This window comes from Anomaloglossus baeobatrachus, chromosome 2 (genome assembly GCF_048569485.1).
Source record: "Anomaloglossus baeobatrachus isolate aAnoBae1 chromosome 2, aAnoBae1.hap1, whole genome shotgun sequence".
Lineage (NCBI taxonomy): Eukaryota > Metazoa > Chordata > Amphibia > Anura > Aromobatidae > Anomaloglossus > Anomaloglossus baeobatrachus.
Window position 1 is genome coordinate 780,939,403 of NC_134354.1, and position 16,968 is coordinate 780,956,370.

Below are 16,968 nucleotides of genomic sequence, written 5' to 3' on the forward strand. Positions count from 1 at the left end.
GAGAATTCAGAAGTCTGCACTTACCTAGAGTGACTGCAGGCTCATCGCAAGCATGGATAAGCCCTTTAATTATGAAATGAAGCAGTGAAACCCACTCCTAACAGCGTGTAATATACTCACTGTCAGGATTCAGCTCTGCTTGCTAGCTCCAGAAATCATCACATGGCCACTCCGCTCCTATGCAATTTTCATCTTTACGGTCATGTGACATTTAGCTTTTCTTCCTGCTTCTCAGTTTACTAAAGAGGGGGTATTACAGTTCATGCTGGGAAGTTAGGAAAAGGAAATTCAAGTACCTATAGTGCTGGTAGAATAGTGATGAAGGGAAAAACAATATATGGCAGGTTACAGGGCAGTTCTCAAATTATTCACAAATACTACAGTGAAACCTAATAGCTGCACAGAGGAGTAGGTATAATATTTACTTTCTGTGCTGCTACGCTCCTCTGTTATTCCTCCTGGAAATATATGAACATGATATTACAATTTCTCTTGTCAATAGGGCGTCTTCCTATGATGTCAGCACTCACTGGACACCGCGTCTACAGGGGAGTGGTAATGCTCAGCTAAGTCATCCATAAATTTCCAGGAGGAATAACAGAGCAATGCCAAAGAAGAAAGTTATAAGAATTGATGTCCCAGAATTGTTCGTTCACAAAGCGTCAGGAGAGAGGGCAGACTTATCGCTCGTCAGCACTAATTGGGGAATGGTAACGCCTTGTTGTCAATTTATTCATACATTTCCAGGAGGAATAACAGAGGAACACCAAAGAAGAAAGTTATAAGAATTGATGTCCCAGAATTGTTCGTTCACAAAGCGTCAGGAGAGAGGGCAGACTTATCGCTCGTCAGCACTAATTGGGGAATGGTAACGCGCAGTTATCAATTTATTCATACATTTCCAGGAGGAATAACAGAGGAACGCCAAAGAAGAAAGTTATAAGAATTGATGTCCCAGAATTGTTAGTTCACAAAGTGTAAGGAGAGAGGGCAGAGGGCAGACTTATCGCACACCAGCACTAATTGGGGAATGGTTATGCCCAGTTATCAATTTATTCATACATTTCCAGGAGGAATAACAGAGGAATGCCAAAGAAGAAAGTTATAAGAAATAGATGTACCAGAATTGTTAGTTCACAAAGAGTCAGGAGAGAGGGCAGACTTATCGCACACCAGCACTAATTGGGGAATGGGAACGCCTAGATGTCAATGTAGTCATATATTTCCAGGAGGAATAACAGAAGGACACCAAAGAACAAGATCTCTGCCTGTGGTCTGGATCTCATGCTATATAGAACATGTCACAGATATGTGTGGTCCCATGGCCTCTGGGTTAGCGGAGCTGTGTACGGCCGCAGGGACCGGTGTAGAGGTGAGTGCCGGGCAAGCGGGATGACATCCACTGACACAGCGTAACAGGATCCGTCTGCGCCTGACCGGCGGCTCGCACCTGTCACCCCGTCCTCCATTACTAACACTTTACTGTCATGGGTGATCTGCTTCTTTACAGCAACATTTCCCTCTGAAAATCCTTACGGCTCTGCCAATTTTTATTTTTGTGCATTTTTTCCTAATTTTTTTCCAAGAACCGTAACTTTTTATTTTATTATTATATTTATTTTATTATTATTATATTTATTTAATTATTTAATTATTTATTTTGCGTAGAGCTATAATTTTAAATGAAACCATTCACTTTATAATGTACAGTAAAATGTGAAAAAAAACAAAAAAAAACGGGAAAAACAAAACTAATTTCCGCCATTGATTTTTGGTTTTTGCTTTTACAGCATTCACTGTAATGACTCGATAACATCAGATCAGTACGAATATGGTCACACACCAGCTAAGATTTTTTTTTTATTTAAATAGTCACCATATTATTTTTTTTTATTATTATTACATAAATCAATAGTACAGATGAAAATAAGCAACTTGTAATACATCTTATCAGAGAAATCCGCTTCTTTCTCCTCCTGGACTGATCAATCATTCTCAATTCAGGGGTAAGAAGGGAATTTTGTTTACTTACCGTAAATTCCTTTTCTTCTAGCTCCAATTGGGAGACCCAGACAATTGGGTGTATAGCTACTGCCTCCGGAGGCCACACAAAGTATTACACTCAAAAGTGTAACCCCTCCCCTCTGCCTATACACCCTCCCGTGCATCACGGGCTCCTCAGTTTTGGTGCAAAAGCAAGAAGGAGGAAACTTATAAATTGGTCTAAGGTAAATTCAATCCGAAGGATGTTCGGAGAACTGAAACCATGAACCAAAAGAACAATTCAACATGAACAACATGTGTACACAAAAGAACAACAGCCCGAAGGGCACAGGGGCGGGTGCTGGGTCTCCCAATAGGAGCTAGAAGAAAAGGAATTTACGGTAAGTAAACAAAATTCCCTTCTTCTTTGTCGCTCTATTGGGAGACCCAGACAATTGGGACGTCCAAAAGCAGTCCCTGGGTGGGTAAAAGAATACCTCGATAAAAAGAGCCGAAAAACGGCCCCCTCTCACAGGTGGGCAACCGCTGCCTGAAGGAGTCGCCTACCTAGGCTGGCATCTGCCGAATCATCGGCATGCACCTGATAGTGATTCGTGAAAGTGTGCAGACTCGACCAGGTAGTCGCCTGACACACCTGCCGAGCCGTAGCCTGGTGCAGCAATGCCCAGGACGCACCCATGGCTCTGGCGGAATGGGCCTCCAGCCTGAAGGGACCGGAAGCCCAGCAGAACGGTAGGCTTCAAGAATTGGTTCTTTGATCCACTGAGCCAAGTTGACTTGAAAGCCTGCGACCCTTTACGCTAGCCAGCGACAAGGACAAGAGCGCATCCGAGCGGCGCAGGGGCGCCGTACGAGAAATGTAGAGTCTGAGTGCTCTCACCAGACCTAACAAGAACAAATCCTTTTCACATCGGTGAACTGGATGAGGACACAACGAGGGTAAGGAGATGTCCTGATTAAGATGAAAAGGGAATACCACCTTAGGGAGGAATTCCGGAACCGGACGCGGAACCACCTTGTCATGGTGAAACACCAGGAAAGGAGCTTTGCATGATAACGCTGCCAACTCAGACACTCTCCGAAGTGAGGTGACTGCTACTAGAAAAAAACCACTTTCTGCGAAAGACATGTGAGCGAAATATCCCTCACAACAAACCCTTTTCCAATCCGGATTGAAGAAGGACAGAAAAGTGGGCAAAGCAAATGGCCAGGGAGAAAACCCCCTGAGCAGAGCACCACGACAGGAATATTTTCCACGTCCTGTGGTTGATCTTGGCGGACGTTGTTTTCCTAGCCTGTCTCATAGTGGCAATGACCTCTTGAGATAATCCTGAAGACGCTAGGATCCAGGACTCAATGGCCACACAGTCAGGTTGAGGGCCGCAGAATTCAGATAGAAAAAACGGCCCTTGAGACAGCAAATCTGGTCGGTCTGGCAGTGCCCACGGTTGGCCGACCGTGAGATGCCACAGATCCGGGTACCACGACCTCCTCGGCCAGTCTGGAGCGATGAGGATGGCGCGGCGGCAGTCGGCCCTGATCTTGCGTAACACTCTGGGCAACAGTGCCAGAGGAGGAAACACATAAGGAAGCTGAAACTGCGACCAATCCTGAACTAAGGCGTCTGCCGCCAGAGCTCTGTGATCTTGAGATCGAGCCATGAATGTTGGGACCTTGTTGTTGTGCCGTGACGCCATTAGGTCGACGTCCGGCATCCCCCAGCGGCAACAGATCTCCTGAAACACGTCCGGGTGAAGGGACCATTCCCCTGCGTCCATGCCCTGGCGACTGAGAAAGTCTGCTTCCCAGTTTTCTACGCCCGGGATGTGAACTGCGGATATGGTGGATGCTGTGGTTTCCACCCACAGCAGAATCCGCCGGACTTCCTGGAAGGCTTGCCGACTGCGTGTCCCACCTTGGTGGTTGATGTAAGCCACCGCTGTGGAGTTGTCTGACTGAATTCGGATCTGCTTGCCTTCCAGCCACTGCTGGAACGCTTTTAGGGCAAGATACACTGCCCTGATCTCCAGAACATTGATCTGAAGTGAGGACTCTTGCTGAGTCCACGTACCCTGAGCCCTGTGGTGGAGAAAAACTGCTCCCCACCCTGACAGACTCGCGTCCGTCGTGACCACCGCCCAGGATGGGGGTAGGAAGGATTTTCCCTTCGATAATGAGGTGGGAAGAAGCCACCACCGAAGGGAAGCTTTGGTTGCCTGAGAGAGGGAGACGTCCCTGTCTAGGGACGTCGGCATCCTGTCCCACTTGCGTAGGATGTCCCATTGAAGTGGACGCAGGTGAAACTGCGCGAAAGGGACTGCTTCCATTGCTGCCACCATCTTCCCCAGGAAGTGCATGAGGCGCCTCAAGGGGTGCGACCGGCCTTGAAGGAGAGATTGCACCCCTGTCTGTAGTGAACGCTGTTTGTCCAGCGGAAGCTTCACTATCGCTGGAAGAGTATGAAACTCCATGCCAAGATATGTCAGCGATTGGACCGGTGTCAGATTTGACTTTGGAAAATTGATGATCCACCCGAAACTCTGGAGAATCTCCAGATTAACGTTGAGGCTGCGTTGGCATGCCTCTTGAGAGGGTGCCTTGACCAGCAGATCGTCTAAGTAAGGTATCACCGCAACTACTGTAGCCATGACCTTGGTGAAAACTCTTGGGGCTGTCGCCAGGCCGAACGGCAGTGCCGCGAACTGAAGGTGTTCGTCTTTTATGGCGAAGCGCAAGAAGCGCTGATGCTCTGGAGCCATTGGTACGTGGCGATAATCATCCTTGATATCAATCGATGCTAGGAAATCTCCTTGGACATTGAGGCGATGATGGAGCGGAGGGATTCCATCCGGAACCGCCTGGTCCTTACGTGTTTGTTGAGCAGTTTTAGGTCCAAAACAGGACGGAAGGACCCGTCCTTCTTTGGAACCACAAACAGGTTGGAGTAGAAACCGTGACCCTGTTGCTGAAGAGGAAGCGGGACCACCACTCCTTCTGCTTTCAGAATGCCCACCGCCTGCAGAAGAGCCTCGGCTCGCTCGGGAGGCGGAGATGTTCTGAAGAATCGAGTCGGAGGACGAGAGCTGAACTCTATCCTGTAACCGTGAGACAAAATGTCTCTCACCCAACGGTCTTTTACTTGTGGCAGCCAGGTGTCGCAAAAGCGGGAGAGCCTGCCACCGACCGAGGATGCGGTGTGAGGAGGCCGTAAGTCATGAGGAAGCCGCCTTAGTAGCGGCACCTCCGGCGGTCTTTTTAGGGCGTGATTTAGACCGCCATGTGTCGGAGTTCCTCTGATCCTTCTGAGGCCTTTTGGACGAGGAGAATTGGGACCTGCCCGTACCCCGAAAGGACCGAAACCTCGACTGTCCCCTCCTCTGTTGGGGTGTTTTTGGTTTGGCCTGGGGTAAGGATGTTTCCTTTCCCTTGGATTGTTTGATGATTTCATCCAATCTCTCACCAAACAGTCGCCAGAAAATGGCAAACCAGTTAAGCACTTTTTGGAAGCCGAATCTGCCTTCCATTCCCGTAGCCACAGGGCCCTGCGTATTGCCACCGAATTGTCGGCTGCAACCGCTGTACGGCTCGCAGAGTCCAGGACAGCATTAATAGCGTAGGACGCAAATGCCGACGTTTGAGAGGTTATGGACGCCACCTGCGGCGCAGACGTACGTGTGAGTGCGTCAATTTGCGCCTGACCAGCTGAGATAGCTTGGAGTGCCCATACGGCTGCGAATGCCGGAGCAAAGGACGCGCCGATAGCTTCATAGATGGATCTCATTAGGAGTTCTGTCTGTCCGTGGCATTTTTGAGCGTGGACCCGTCAGCCACTGTTATAAGACGTTTAGAGCCACGTCTGGACAGAGTCCTGGGTTGCGACCTCGGCCCCATCCTCTAGAGGGTCCTCAAGCTGAAACCCTTGAAGAAGTCGGGGAAGATTCCAAGCAAGGCTGCTTAGCCGGACTGGGACTGCGGTTCGTGCCGGAGTACCCCACGTCATAACTAGAGGCCACCCCAGGAACACGCTTCGTCGCAGACCGACAGAGGCCTGGGGCGATCTCGCAGTGCCCGGGGCCTGTTTAAGGGACCGGTCTGGACTGCAAACTCCTAGTCTCTTAGCCGACCACTTGTCCATAGCCTGAGACATGGATAGGGAAAATGACCCAGAGAGTTTCTTAGCAAGCTGTAACTCTGTCCCTGCCGCTTGGACCGGGAACGCCGGCGAAGCTGTTATCTGTGCAGTGCCTGTAATATAGGCGCACAAGAGGTTAAAATAAGTCAGTGTTTTGGCACCCTTACTCTTTAAGAGCAGACAACAGCCTGTCGTCCGCAGAGTAATTAGTGAGGGTATACAGCCAAAAACAATAATGCTGCCGTACAGTGAAATCATATAGATAGGCACATATATATATATATATATATATATATATATATATATATATATATATATATATATATATATAGATATAGATATATAGATATAGATATATAGATATAGATATATATATATACACTGCGGCACCCAGGGGGTGACAACACCCTAGGAAGACCACCTTTGAAAAACTGCCCAGTGCTCAGTGAGGGGGAAGGAGGATAGCAACGTATGCTCCAGCCCTCCCTACGTTATGATGCAGGTGTCTGCAGGAATCCGGTGGTCTATAGGGATCAGTGCGGGGGGGCGGAGGACAGCGAGGTGTGCTCCAGCCCTCACTGCCGGCAACCCACGGACCCTCCCGCCCCTCTCCCTGACTGGCAGGCTCAGGGGCGGGAGTGTTAACCCACTAGGCCGCAAAAGCCGGGGATTCAAGTAAAACCGCGGCCGGCAAACATGCATGGTCGGCGCGGTAGTCCCGGACAAAGAATGCCCACCGCAATCGCAGCTGCGTCTGAGGCCAAGGTGCTTCAGGCACCGTGCCAACGGGGACACAGAGTACCTGTAGCTGCAGGGTGTCCCTGACGATACTCCGTCTCCGGCAGGGTAGCCCTCAGATTCTCTGACCCGGATCTCCCTCAGCTGCAGCCAGAATGTTGAAAAAACATGGCTGACGGCGTTCTCTGAGGAGGAGGGAGGCATGGGCGTGTTCACACAAAAGTGCGGGAATCTGGTGCCTCAGCGTGGGTAGTGAGGGGGCGGAGGACAGCTCAATGTACTACAGCCCTCACTGTCGGCATCACACCGACCGTCCCGCCCTTTTTCCTGACTGGCAGGTCTGAGGGCGGGAGAATCCCATACTAGGCCGCAAAAAGCCGGGGATTAAAGTTGAAATCGCGGCCGACCGGCAGTGCACGGTCGGCGCGGTAGTCCCGGACCCACACGCACGCCGCAGTCGCTGCAGCGTCTGTGCCCAAGGTGCTTTATGCGCCGTCCCAACGGGGACACAGAGCACCCGGAACATGCGTTACTAGGCAGAAGCCGGAGACTAGAGTGTAAGCGCAGCCGGCCACAAGCGCGGTCCCGGCGCACTAACACGCCCAGCAGTGCTGCAGCGTGTACGACACAAGCGCGCCATGCGCCGTCCCCAAGGGGATACAGAGTACCTCGCAGTAGCAGGGCCATGTCCCTGATGATACTCAGCTCCTGTCCAGCAGATTCCCAGGGGCTGCGGAGGGAGCACGGTCCCAGTGTCTAGAGACCGATTATGGATCCCACTTCACCCAGAGCCCTGCAGGGATGGGGAAGGAAAAACAGCATGTGGGCTCCAGCCTCCGTACCCGCAATGGGTACCTCAACCTTAACAACACCCGACCAGAGTGGGGTGAGAAGGGAGCATGCTGGGGGCCCTATATGGGCCCACTTTTCTTCCATCCGAAATAGTCAGCAGCTGCTGCTGACTAAGTTGTGGAGCTATGCTTGCATGTGTGCCTCCTTCGCACAAAGCTTAAAAACTGAGGAGCCCGTGATGCACGGGAGGGTGTATAGCAGAGGGGAGGGGCTTTACACTTTTAAGTGTAATACTTTGTGTGTCCTCCGGAGGCAGTAGCTATACACCCAATTGTCTGGGTCTCCCAATGGAGCGACAAAGAAATTGAGTATTAAGTGAAGACCGATTTTCCCATTACAGAGATTTACGAAATGACCGGTTGTGCTCATAAAGTTCTATGGAGGAGGTTGAGCTAGAGGCCGACACAGACATTCTGCTGCAAGTTCTCCTGAAATGAGGGAGGAGCAAGAGGCCATCACAGATATTCTGCTGCAAGTTCTCCTGAACTGAGGAGGGAGAAGCTAGAGGTCGACACAAACATTCTACTGTAAGTTCTCCTGAAATAAGGAGGGAGAAGCTACAGGCAACCACAGACATTCTGCTGCAAGTTCTCCTGAAATGAGGAGGGAGGAACTAGAGACCAACACAGACACTCTGCTGCAAGTTCTCTTAAAATTAGGGAGCAGCCAGATGCTGATACGGACATTCTGATGCAAGTTCTCCTGAAATGAGGGAGAGCGGCTAGAGGCAGACATTCTGTCGTACGTTCTCCTGAAATGAGGAGAAAGGAGCTAAAGGCTGACACGGACATTCTGCTGCACGTTCTCATGAACTGAGGAGGGAGGAGCTGGAGGCCAACACAGACACTCTGCTGCAAGTTCTCTTAAAATGAGGGAGGAGCTAGATGCTGATACCGACATTCTGCTGCAAGTTCTCCGGAAATGAGGAGGGAGGAGCTAGAGACCGACCCAGACATTCTGCTGCAAGTTGTCCTGAAATGAGGAGGGAGGAGCTGGAGGCAGACACAGACATTCTGCTGCAAGTTCTCCTGAAATGAGGAGGGAGGAGATAGAGACTGACATAGACATTCTGCTGCAAGTTGTCCTGAAATGAGAAGGAGCTAGAGGCCCACACAGACATTCTGCTGCAAGTTCTCTTGAAATGAGGAAGGAGGAGCTGGAGGACAACTCAGACATTCTGCTACCAGTTCTCTTGAAATAACAGTTACAGTTCTCCAGAGAGAGTAATGGGGAAATCTGGATTTACTAGAGTTAGATTTTACTCGTCAACTGAGAATTTTGAGAATGAAAGATCATGATATATTACAAAATTTCTCATTTTCATATGTACTATTTATTTCTGAAAAAAAAACCTTTTAAAGTTACGGTTACTTTTTAAGTGGTGAAAAAATTTTTTATTTTTTTTTTTAAAAAATTGTTTTACTTTGACTAGAAGGACCTGTGCTGATGTCATACCCATGTGACCAGAAGGGGCAGGGCCTCAGCCAACAGAAAAATAGTGTTGCTTCCTGGTATCAGCTATATTGGCTGAGGCCCCACCCCTTCTGGTCACATGGGCATGACATCAGCACAGGTCCTTCTAGTCACAAAGTAAAAAGATTCCATAATACAATAGCATAAATAAGAGGGGAATCACTATGAATACCCCCCCAGCTATCAGCTGGTCGGCAGCTGCTGTCATTCAAGAAGCTGCTCATTTTACAAACTTTACTTGCTTGTGTTTCAAAACCTATACATCCGAGCTGACCACTACAGGTATGTATAAAATCAGCCTGATAGTGCCAGTATAGCACTGGCTTTAGGTTATATAGGAAAATCCTGGTGATTGGTGCGCTTTAAAGAAAATAAAGCAAAAACTTCTCAAATAAACAAAAATGTAAATTTTCCGAGGGGAAGATAAAAGATTTTGATGGGGGGTTTTTTTTAGGAAAATTTTGAATCTGCTTAAAAAAAATCCTCAGTGTGAACATAGCCCGACCATTACACAGACCCTTTTTGCTCTGTCGGGGGTCTCAGCCCTGCAGGATCCGAGTGATATATTATTTATACGGCGTATTCTCTATAAATAGGAAGTGTAATTACTGTGATTATTCCTTGGAGAACCCCGTGGAGCTGCGGAAAATCTGACGCTTAATTACCGGGCGTTACTAACACAGACAAGAATCCCTATCACACATGTACAATCTAATCCATGGTTAATTTCTGCAGAGAAGAGCAGATATTGGGGAAGAGCCTTCATCGTACGACCTCAATTGGTGGAAAACTAAACAGCTGTAGTAGCAATGGCTCACGGTGGGGGTCTGACTCCCGACACCCAGCTGAGACCACCAGAAGTGAGCTTGCAGTACCACTCATGGCCACTATACATCTGTGGCGCTGTGTCACTTCCGATATCCCGTGATCCTTTAAATCAGCTGATCAATGGGGAGTGAGGAGTCACACCAATGTGATATTGATACCCTGTCCTGTAAATAGTCCCAACATCTCCTTTAACACCCACTCCTAAGGAGAAAACAAGTTTGTCAATTAGGGACCACAGAAGTGAGCCTGCAGTACCACTCATGGCCACTATACATCTGTGGCGCTGTGTCACTTCCGATATCCCGTGATCCTTTAAATCAGCCGATCAATGGGGAGTGAGGAGTCACACCAATGTGATATTGATACCCTGTCCTGTAAATAGTCCCAACATCCCCTTTAACTCCCACTCCTAAGGAGAAAACAAGATTGTCAATAGGACTTAAGTCGCCGTCCTGTCTCATCAGCTGCTGGTCCATCTATCCACCATGCTTTACACTGCAGCGCCTTAGAAAAAGAACATTATCTGATTATCTTTCAGGAGGAGTGGTGTGGAGCAAGTACACACACTGGAACCCGCTCCAAACCCAGAGGTTATTTTATACAGCAGACACCCCGCCCCGGTAACTGCTGCTTTTGGATATAGTGCAGATCACGGCACTCCAACCCATTATTTCCTTATTCGCTTCTTTACAAAAAAAAAAATCCAACACATCTACAAATGCAGTTGAATACTTTTGCGCAGAATCCAAGTTTTTTTTGCACTAAAGGAAAAATGATGCTCTCTGCTGCCACCTAGTGGTCAAAAAATGAATCTCACCCAATTATACTTTTTTTGTGGCTTAGCCGTTGCAGTCTGAGTTTCCTAATGTAGACTGTCTGTTCCGTATTTTTTGGAAGCCTGATAACCAGTATTTCCATACTTTATTATTCCATACTAATAGCCCTGGGGGGGGCGGTCTCTTGAGATTTGTTGACTATAACAGGGGTCCGACTGTTCGTATGTGATTTTTAGTACAAATGATTAAACCTGTGACGGAGCCTCTTAAGACCCCAATGCGGATGTGACACCACGGTTTTTCTCATCCCCGTGCAGTCAGTTTTATTCCTTTTCTTCCAAGGGCCATGTTTGCAGAGAATTGAGGAGCTCCTCAAAGCCACAATTTCCTTGATACAAGGGACTCATGTACAGGTCTATTCCAACCAGGTAACCACCGGTAGCTGACCTTTGTCATCGGCGAAGATCTAAAGTCTCTCATCGGAAGTCTTCTCTTGGGCAGAGCAACATCTCCTCTCCCCATCGGCACTCCATTTAAAAGGCTCCACCGACATTCATGCGGACTTCCTGTCATGCATCCAGCCACGGGTCCGGCCCCTACTAGGCAGGGGGGCTCCATATGGTCTGCCCATGCTGTTGTCTTTCCTTCCATACAAGGTACTCACTCGGATCACAGTCCTGGACCTTCCCCCAGTTCTCCACCTGTGGCCTGTTCTTCCAGAAGCATGCATGCACTGAACAGGTCTTCCAGGACCTTCCTTAGGTGACGCCCGCCACATCCTGCTGAGATTTAAAAGGCCAGTACACCTTAACCTGGAAGTGCTGCCTGGCCTATCGCGGAGAAGCCCTGGGCATATAAGGCATCCACCTCCCAGAACGTCTTCCTGTCCCTTATTGTGGACTTGCTTCCTGTTAGGTCCCTGTTCCTTGTCTTTGGTGTTTATCCTTGCTCCTGTTCCTACCTAACCCTGCTTTACTCCTCACCACAACTTTATCCCTGACCTGTCCGGTGTGTTCCTTGGTTTCCATTTTGCTATTTGATCCCTGTTTTCACACAAACCTCACTGAAAAGTTGCAGTCATACTGAGAAGAAAGTACACCCAGGAGGAGGCAATTGGTCACTAAGGATTTTATTTTCAGATTTATATTTTTACAATATTTAGAAAACCATATATCATCGTTTTCTTTACACTTCACGAATACTTGCACTTAGTGTTGATAGCACATAAAATCCCAATAAAATACATTTACGTTTGTGGAAGTAACATGGAAAAAATGTGGAAATAATCTTAGGTTCACATGTCCTACAAGGATTACAAAATAAATTGAAAAGTAAAAAAAAAAATACTAAATAATATAATAATTCTAATAATAATAATAATAATACTACATTTTTGGACCTATCAAAATATAACGCTATTTAATCTGTAAAGATAAATAAGGCAAAAAAAAAAAAATGCTACATCAGAACTGCCATCCCCAATTACTAAAACAAAAATCCAATCACCCAGCAGGAAAGGGGTTAATAAGGGGCTGTCCAGTAATAGACCACGTCTCATTCCTTATATGGAGTACTGTAAGGCGGCTTTCACACTACGTTTTTTTTAACATGCGTTATGAACATTTTTTTTGCTGCAAAAGCAAAGTGTTATTTTACAGGATCCTGCGGGCATCGGAGTCGTGTGATCGGGAGTCACTGGAACTGAACGTGATAGACTAGAAATTCAGATGCCGCTGGGGAAAAAAGAGAATTTTGTTTACTTACCGTAAATTCTTTTTCTTATAGTTCCGACATGGGAGACCCAGACCATGGGTGTATAGCTTCTGCCTCCGGAGGACACACAAAGTACTACACTCAAACGTGTAGCTCCTCCCTCCTAGCATATACACCCCCTGGTAGCCAGTCCTAGCCAGTTTAGTGCAAAAGCTGAAGGAGGACATCCACCCACAAGTAGAGATAGAGTAAAACCCGGAATAACCGGAACCTCTGTCTACAACAACAGCCGGTGATAACACACGGAACAAGAAACCTGCCAACGGGCAACAGGGAGGGTGCTGGGTCTCCCATGGCGGAACTATAAGAAAAAGAATTTACGGTAAGTAAACAAAATTCTCTTTTTCTTTATCGTTCCTTTATGGGAGACCCAGACCATGGGACGTTCCAAAGCAGTCCATGGGTGGGAATAAACAGAAACACTGAGAAGTAGGCGAAACCTAACTTCACAAATGGGCGACAGCCGTCTGAAGGATGCGTCTGCCGAAGCTCACATCTGCCGAAGCATGAGCATGCACTTGGTAGTGCTACGAAAAAAGGCATGCAAAACTAGACCAAGTGGCAGTCTGACAGACCTGCTGAGCCGTAGCCTAGGCCTGAAAGCCTAAGAGGCACCAACAGTTCTGGTCAAGTGTGCCTTGATCCCCGACGGGAGAGGCACTTGAGTACACTGGTAGGTATCGGAAATGGCCGACCTAACCAACGAGCCAGGGTCGGCTTAAAAGCCGAGAGGCCCTTACGCTGACCAACGGTCAGTACAAAAGAGAGGTGCACCGCCTAAGAACAGCGGTGCGAGACACATAGATCCGGAGCACCCGCACCGGATCCAGAGGATGCAACGCCTTTTCAAGCGATGAATAGGAGCCGGACAAAGGGAAGGCAGGGAAAATGCCCCGGTTAAGGTGGAAACAGCAACCACCTTAGGGGGAAAGTCCAGAGTCGGACGGAGAACCACCTTGTCTTGATGAAAAACCAAAAAAGGGGGGACTCCGAAGAGAGTGCAGCCTAAACAGAGACTCTCTTAAGGGAAGTTATGGCCACTAGAAAGACCACTTTCTGTGAAAAACTAAACAAAGAAACCTCCCTAAGATGCTCAAAGGGGGGGGTTTCCAAAAACCGCGAGGACCGAATTAAGGTCCCAGGGCTCCAAGGGCCGCCGGTAAGGCGGAATGATGTGAGATGCGCCCTGCATGAAGGAACGCACCTGAGCCAGCCTGGCGATACGCCGCTGGTACAACACTGACAGAGCCGAGACCTGTTCCTTAAGGGAATTGAGGGATAGTCTTAGCTGCAGACCGGACTGTAGAAGGGACAGAAGGGTCGGCAAGGCCAAAAGGCCAAAGGATACTTCCGAGCTCGAGTCATAGTGGAGATGACTTCAGGAGGGATACCAGAAGTTGTCAAGATCCATGACTCAAAAGCCACGCCGTCAATCTGAGAGCCGCAGATTCTGGCGGAAAAGACGGACCTCGTGAGAGGGACAGTCCGGGAGATGCCATGGCACCTCTACGGACAGACGGAGCAGGTCAGGGTACCAAGCTTGCCTGGGTCAGTCTGGAGTAATGAGAATGACCCGACGGCCCTCCTTTCTGATCTTGCGCAGGACTCTGGGCGAGAACCAGAGGGTGAAACACATAAGACAGACGAAGCTGGGACCAAACTTGAACCAGTGCGTCTGCCGCAAAAACCTGAGGATCGTGGAACCATGGTTTTACGGCTGAGACAATCTGCCTCTCAGTTTTCCACATCTGGGATGTGGGCTGCGGATATGGTGGACTAGGAGTCCTCCGTCCACAGAAGAATGCGATGAACCTCCAACATTGCCAGGCGGCTGAGTGTCCCGCCCTGGAGGTTGATGTAGGCAAACGCTGTAGCGTTGTCTGACTGGACTCGAATGTGCCTGGCCGCCAACAGAAGGTGAAAGACTTAGAGAGCTAGAAACACAGCTCTGAATTCCAGCACATTGATCCAGAGGGCTGATTCCGACAGAGTCCAAGTGCCCTGCGCTCCATGGTGGAGATATACTGCTCTCCAGCCGGATAGACTAGCATCTTGGTGAGGATCACCCGGGATGGAGTCAGGAAGGAGCGACCCTGAGGCAGAGGGGCCGAAGCCACCACTGAAAAGAGCCCCTGGTCTGTGGCGAAGCCACCACTCCGTGGAAGGAGTCCGCTTGCTCCAACAGCGGAAAAATATCCAGCCGCAGAGGACGGAGAAGGAACTGGGCAAGGGAATCGCTCCCATTGACACCACATCTGATCCAGCGCCTGTATTAGGTGCCTGATGGGACGACATCGACCGCCAGCGGAGGGACTGCTGTTTGACTCAGGGCAGCTTCACAAGTGCCGACAGAGTCTCGAAATGCGTCCCTGGGTATGGGAACTTCTGGGTCGAAGTCAGAGTGGACTTGGACAGAAGACAAACCACCCGAATTGGCTAGAGTGGCGAGAGTGAGCGAGGCACTCCGCTAACAGTCTGCACTAGATGAAGCTCAGACTAGAAGGCTGTCTAGGATAAAAGGATCACTGCCAACCCCTAGGGGTGCAGGACCGCAATCACAGCCGCCCCGACTTTGAGAATACTCGAGGGGCCGTGGCTAACCTCAAGGGAAGAGCCACGAATTGGACCACTCTGATTGCAAAACGTAGCCAACGCTGGTGTGAAACTGCGATTGGCACATGCAGATAGGCATCTCTGATGTCGATGGATGCTAGGGAATCTTCCTTAGGTCATTGATTGACCGCAGAGATTCCATGCGAAAATGCCACACCTGAACATGCTTGAGAAGCTTGAGATTCAGGTCGGAAGGCACCGCCCCCCTCGGGTACTAGGAATAGATTTAAGCAGAAATCTCAGAACCGTTCCCAGTCGGGAACCGGTATAATTACCCCAGTGGCCTGCAAGAATGCCCCAGCCTGTGAGAAGGCGGCGGCCTTGGAACACGGGGGAGTTGACAGACAAAATCTGTTTGGCGGGCTGGATAGAATTCTATCCTGTAGCCGTGGGAGATGAGTATCTCGCACCCACTGATCGGAGACGTGTTAAAAACCATACGTCGCCAAAATGGGAGAGCCTACCACCGACCAAGGACATTGCTGGCGTGGCCAGATAGCCAGGAGGAGGCTGACTTAGTGGCAGCATCTCCTGCGGTCTGCTGAGGACGCGGCTTCGTGCGCCATTTGGGTTTACAATCCTCGGCTGAGCTAGTGGACGAGGCCGATGGCTTAGAGAACGATCAGAAAGAGGAACGAAAGGAACGAAACCTCGACTGATTCCTGCCCTGGACAGGTTTCCTGGTTTTATGGCATGGAAGAACTCTTCCCGCCAAGGGCTTCCTTAATAATTTCATCCAGTTGTTCCCGAATAGACTGGTCCCAGCAAAAGGGAGTCCAGCAAGGAACTTCTTTTAGAAGCATCCGCCTTCCACTTCCGAAGCCACAGGGCCTGCGGATAGCGAGGAAATTAGCCGAGGCCACCGCAGAGCGGTGAGAGTCTCCAGCATGGCAGATATGGCAGAGGATGAAAAAGACAGAAGTCTGGAAGTTAAGGTAACCATGTCGGGCAAGATTCCCTGTGAGGGAATGCATCTCCTCCAGAGAAGCAGAGATGGCCTTGAAAACCCGCACTGCTGCAAAAACTGGGGAGAACGAGGCCCCTGCCGCCTCCATACAGACTTGGCCAGAAGGACAACCTCTCGGACAGCAAAGCCGTAAGTGAGGAACCATCAGCCACTGGTACAACGGTCCGGGCTGAGGGTCTAAACACCGGAGGGATCCCCTTTGGTGAATGAGCCCACTGGACAGATCAATGGTACATGAAGTAGCGTCCGAGCCCCCAGTAAAAACATCCTCCTCGTCCAGTGAGTCAGCTCGTGAATCAGAGCTGCGGGACGGGGAAGGACAGGGGACCCTGCGTCTCCTTTTAGGGAGGACGGGGTCTGAGACCAGAAGAAGAGACCTCTGAGAGCTTTGCTGAGCGAGCCGTAGCAGTAGAAACACCCTGAGAAGGGGGCTAATGCATGCTCAGCACCACCTGCCGGAGCAGCTGGAGGGACCCTCCAGGCTGAAGAATCACTGTGTTTATGTGCTCGGTACATGTACATGCAGTGCATAATAACAGCCTTGCAGTCTTGCTCTGATGTGAGACATGCTGCAAAAGTGGGGGCTCTGTGAGAATGCATCTCCAGAACGACCCCCAGCAGAGTATATAAACAGAGAATATAAGCAGCTGCACAACCGGAGGGTGTGGCTGCCAGACCGTTTAACATACATTTCTGTGCTTCCAGTCCCCCAGCCCAGGCCCCCATTTGTCACAATGATGGTATCTCTGTGCTTAAGCAGACACAGAGAACGCTGAGAAAATGGCGACTGGAGCGAGGAGAGGGGGCGGGGC

The 16,968-nt window shown here is 49.4% G+C and overlaps 1 protein-coding gene across 1 annotated transcript in view; it reads left to right on the forward strand.

Annotated features, from left to right (window-relative positions):
* Nucleotides 1–605: 605 nt before the first annotated feature.
* LOC142290039 (uncharacterized) overlaps nt 606–16,968 on the forward strand; it is a 218,899-nt gene continuing 202,536 nt past the window's right edge. The window contains exons 1-4 of the mRNA XM_075333986.1: nt 606–661; nt 748–819; nt 906–977; nt 1,071–1,128. Coding sequence (XP_075190101.1) covers nt 606–661; nt 748–819; nt 906–977; nt 1,071–1,128 — 258 coding nt within the window. The remainder of the gene's footprint in view (nt 662–747; nt 820–905; nt 978–1,070; nt 1,129–16,968) is intronic.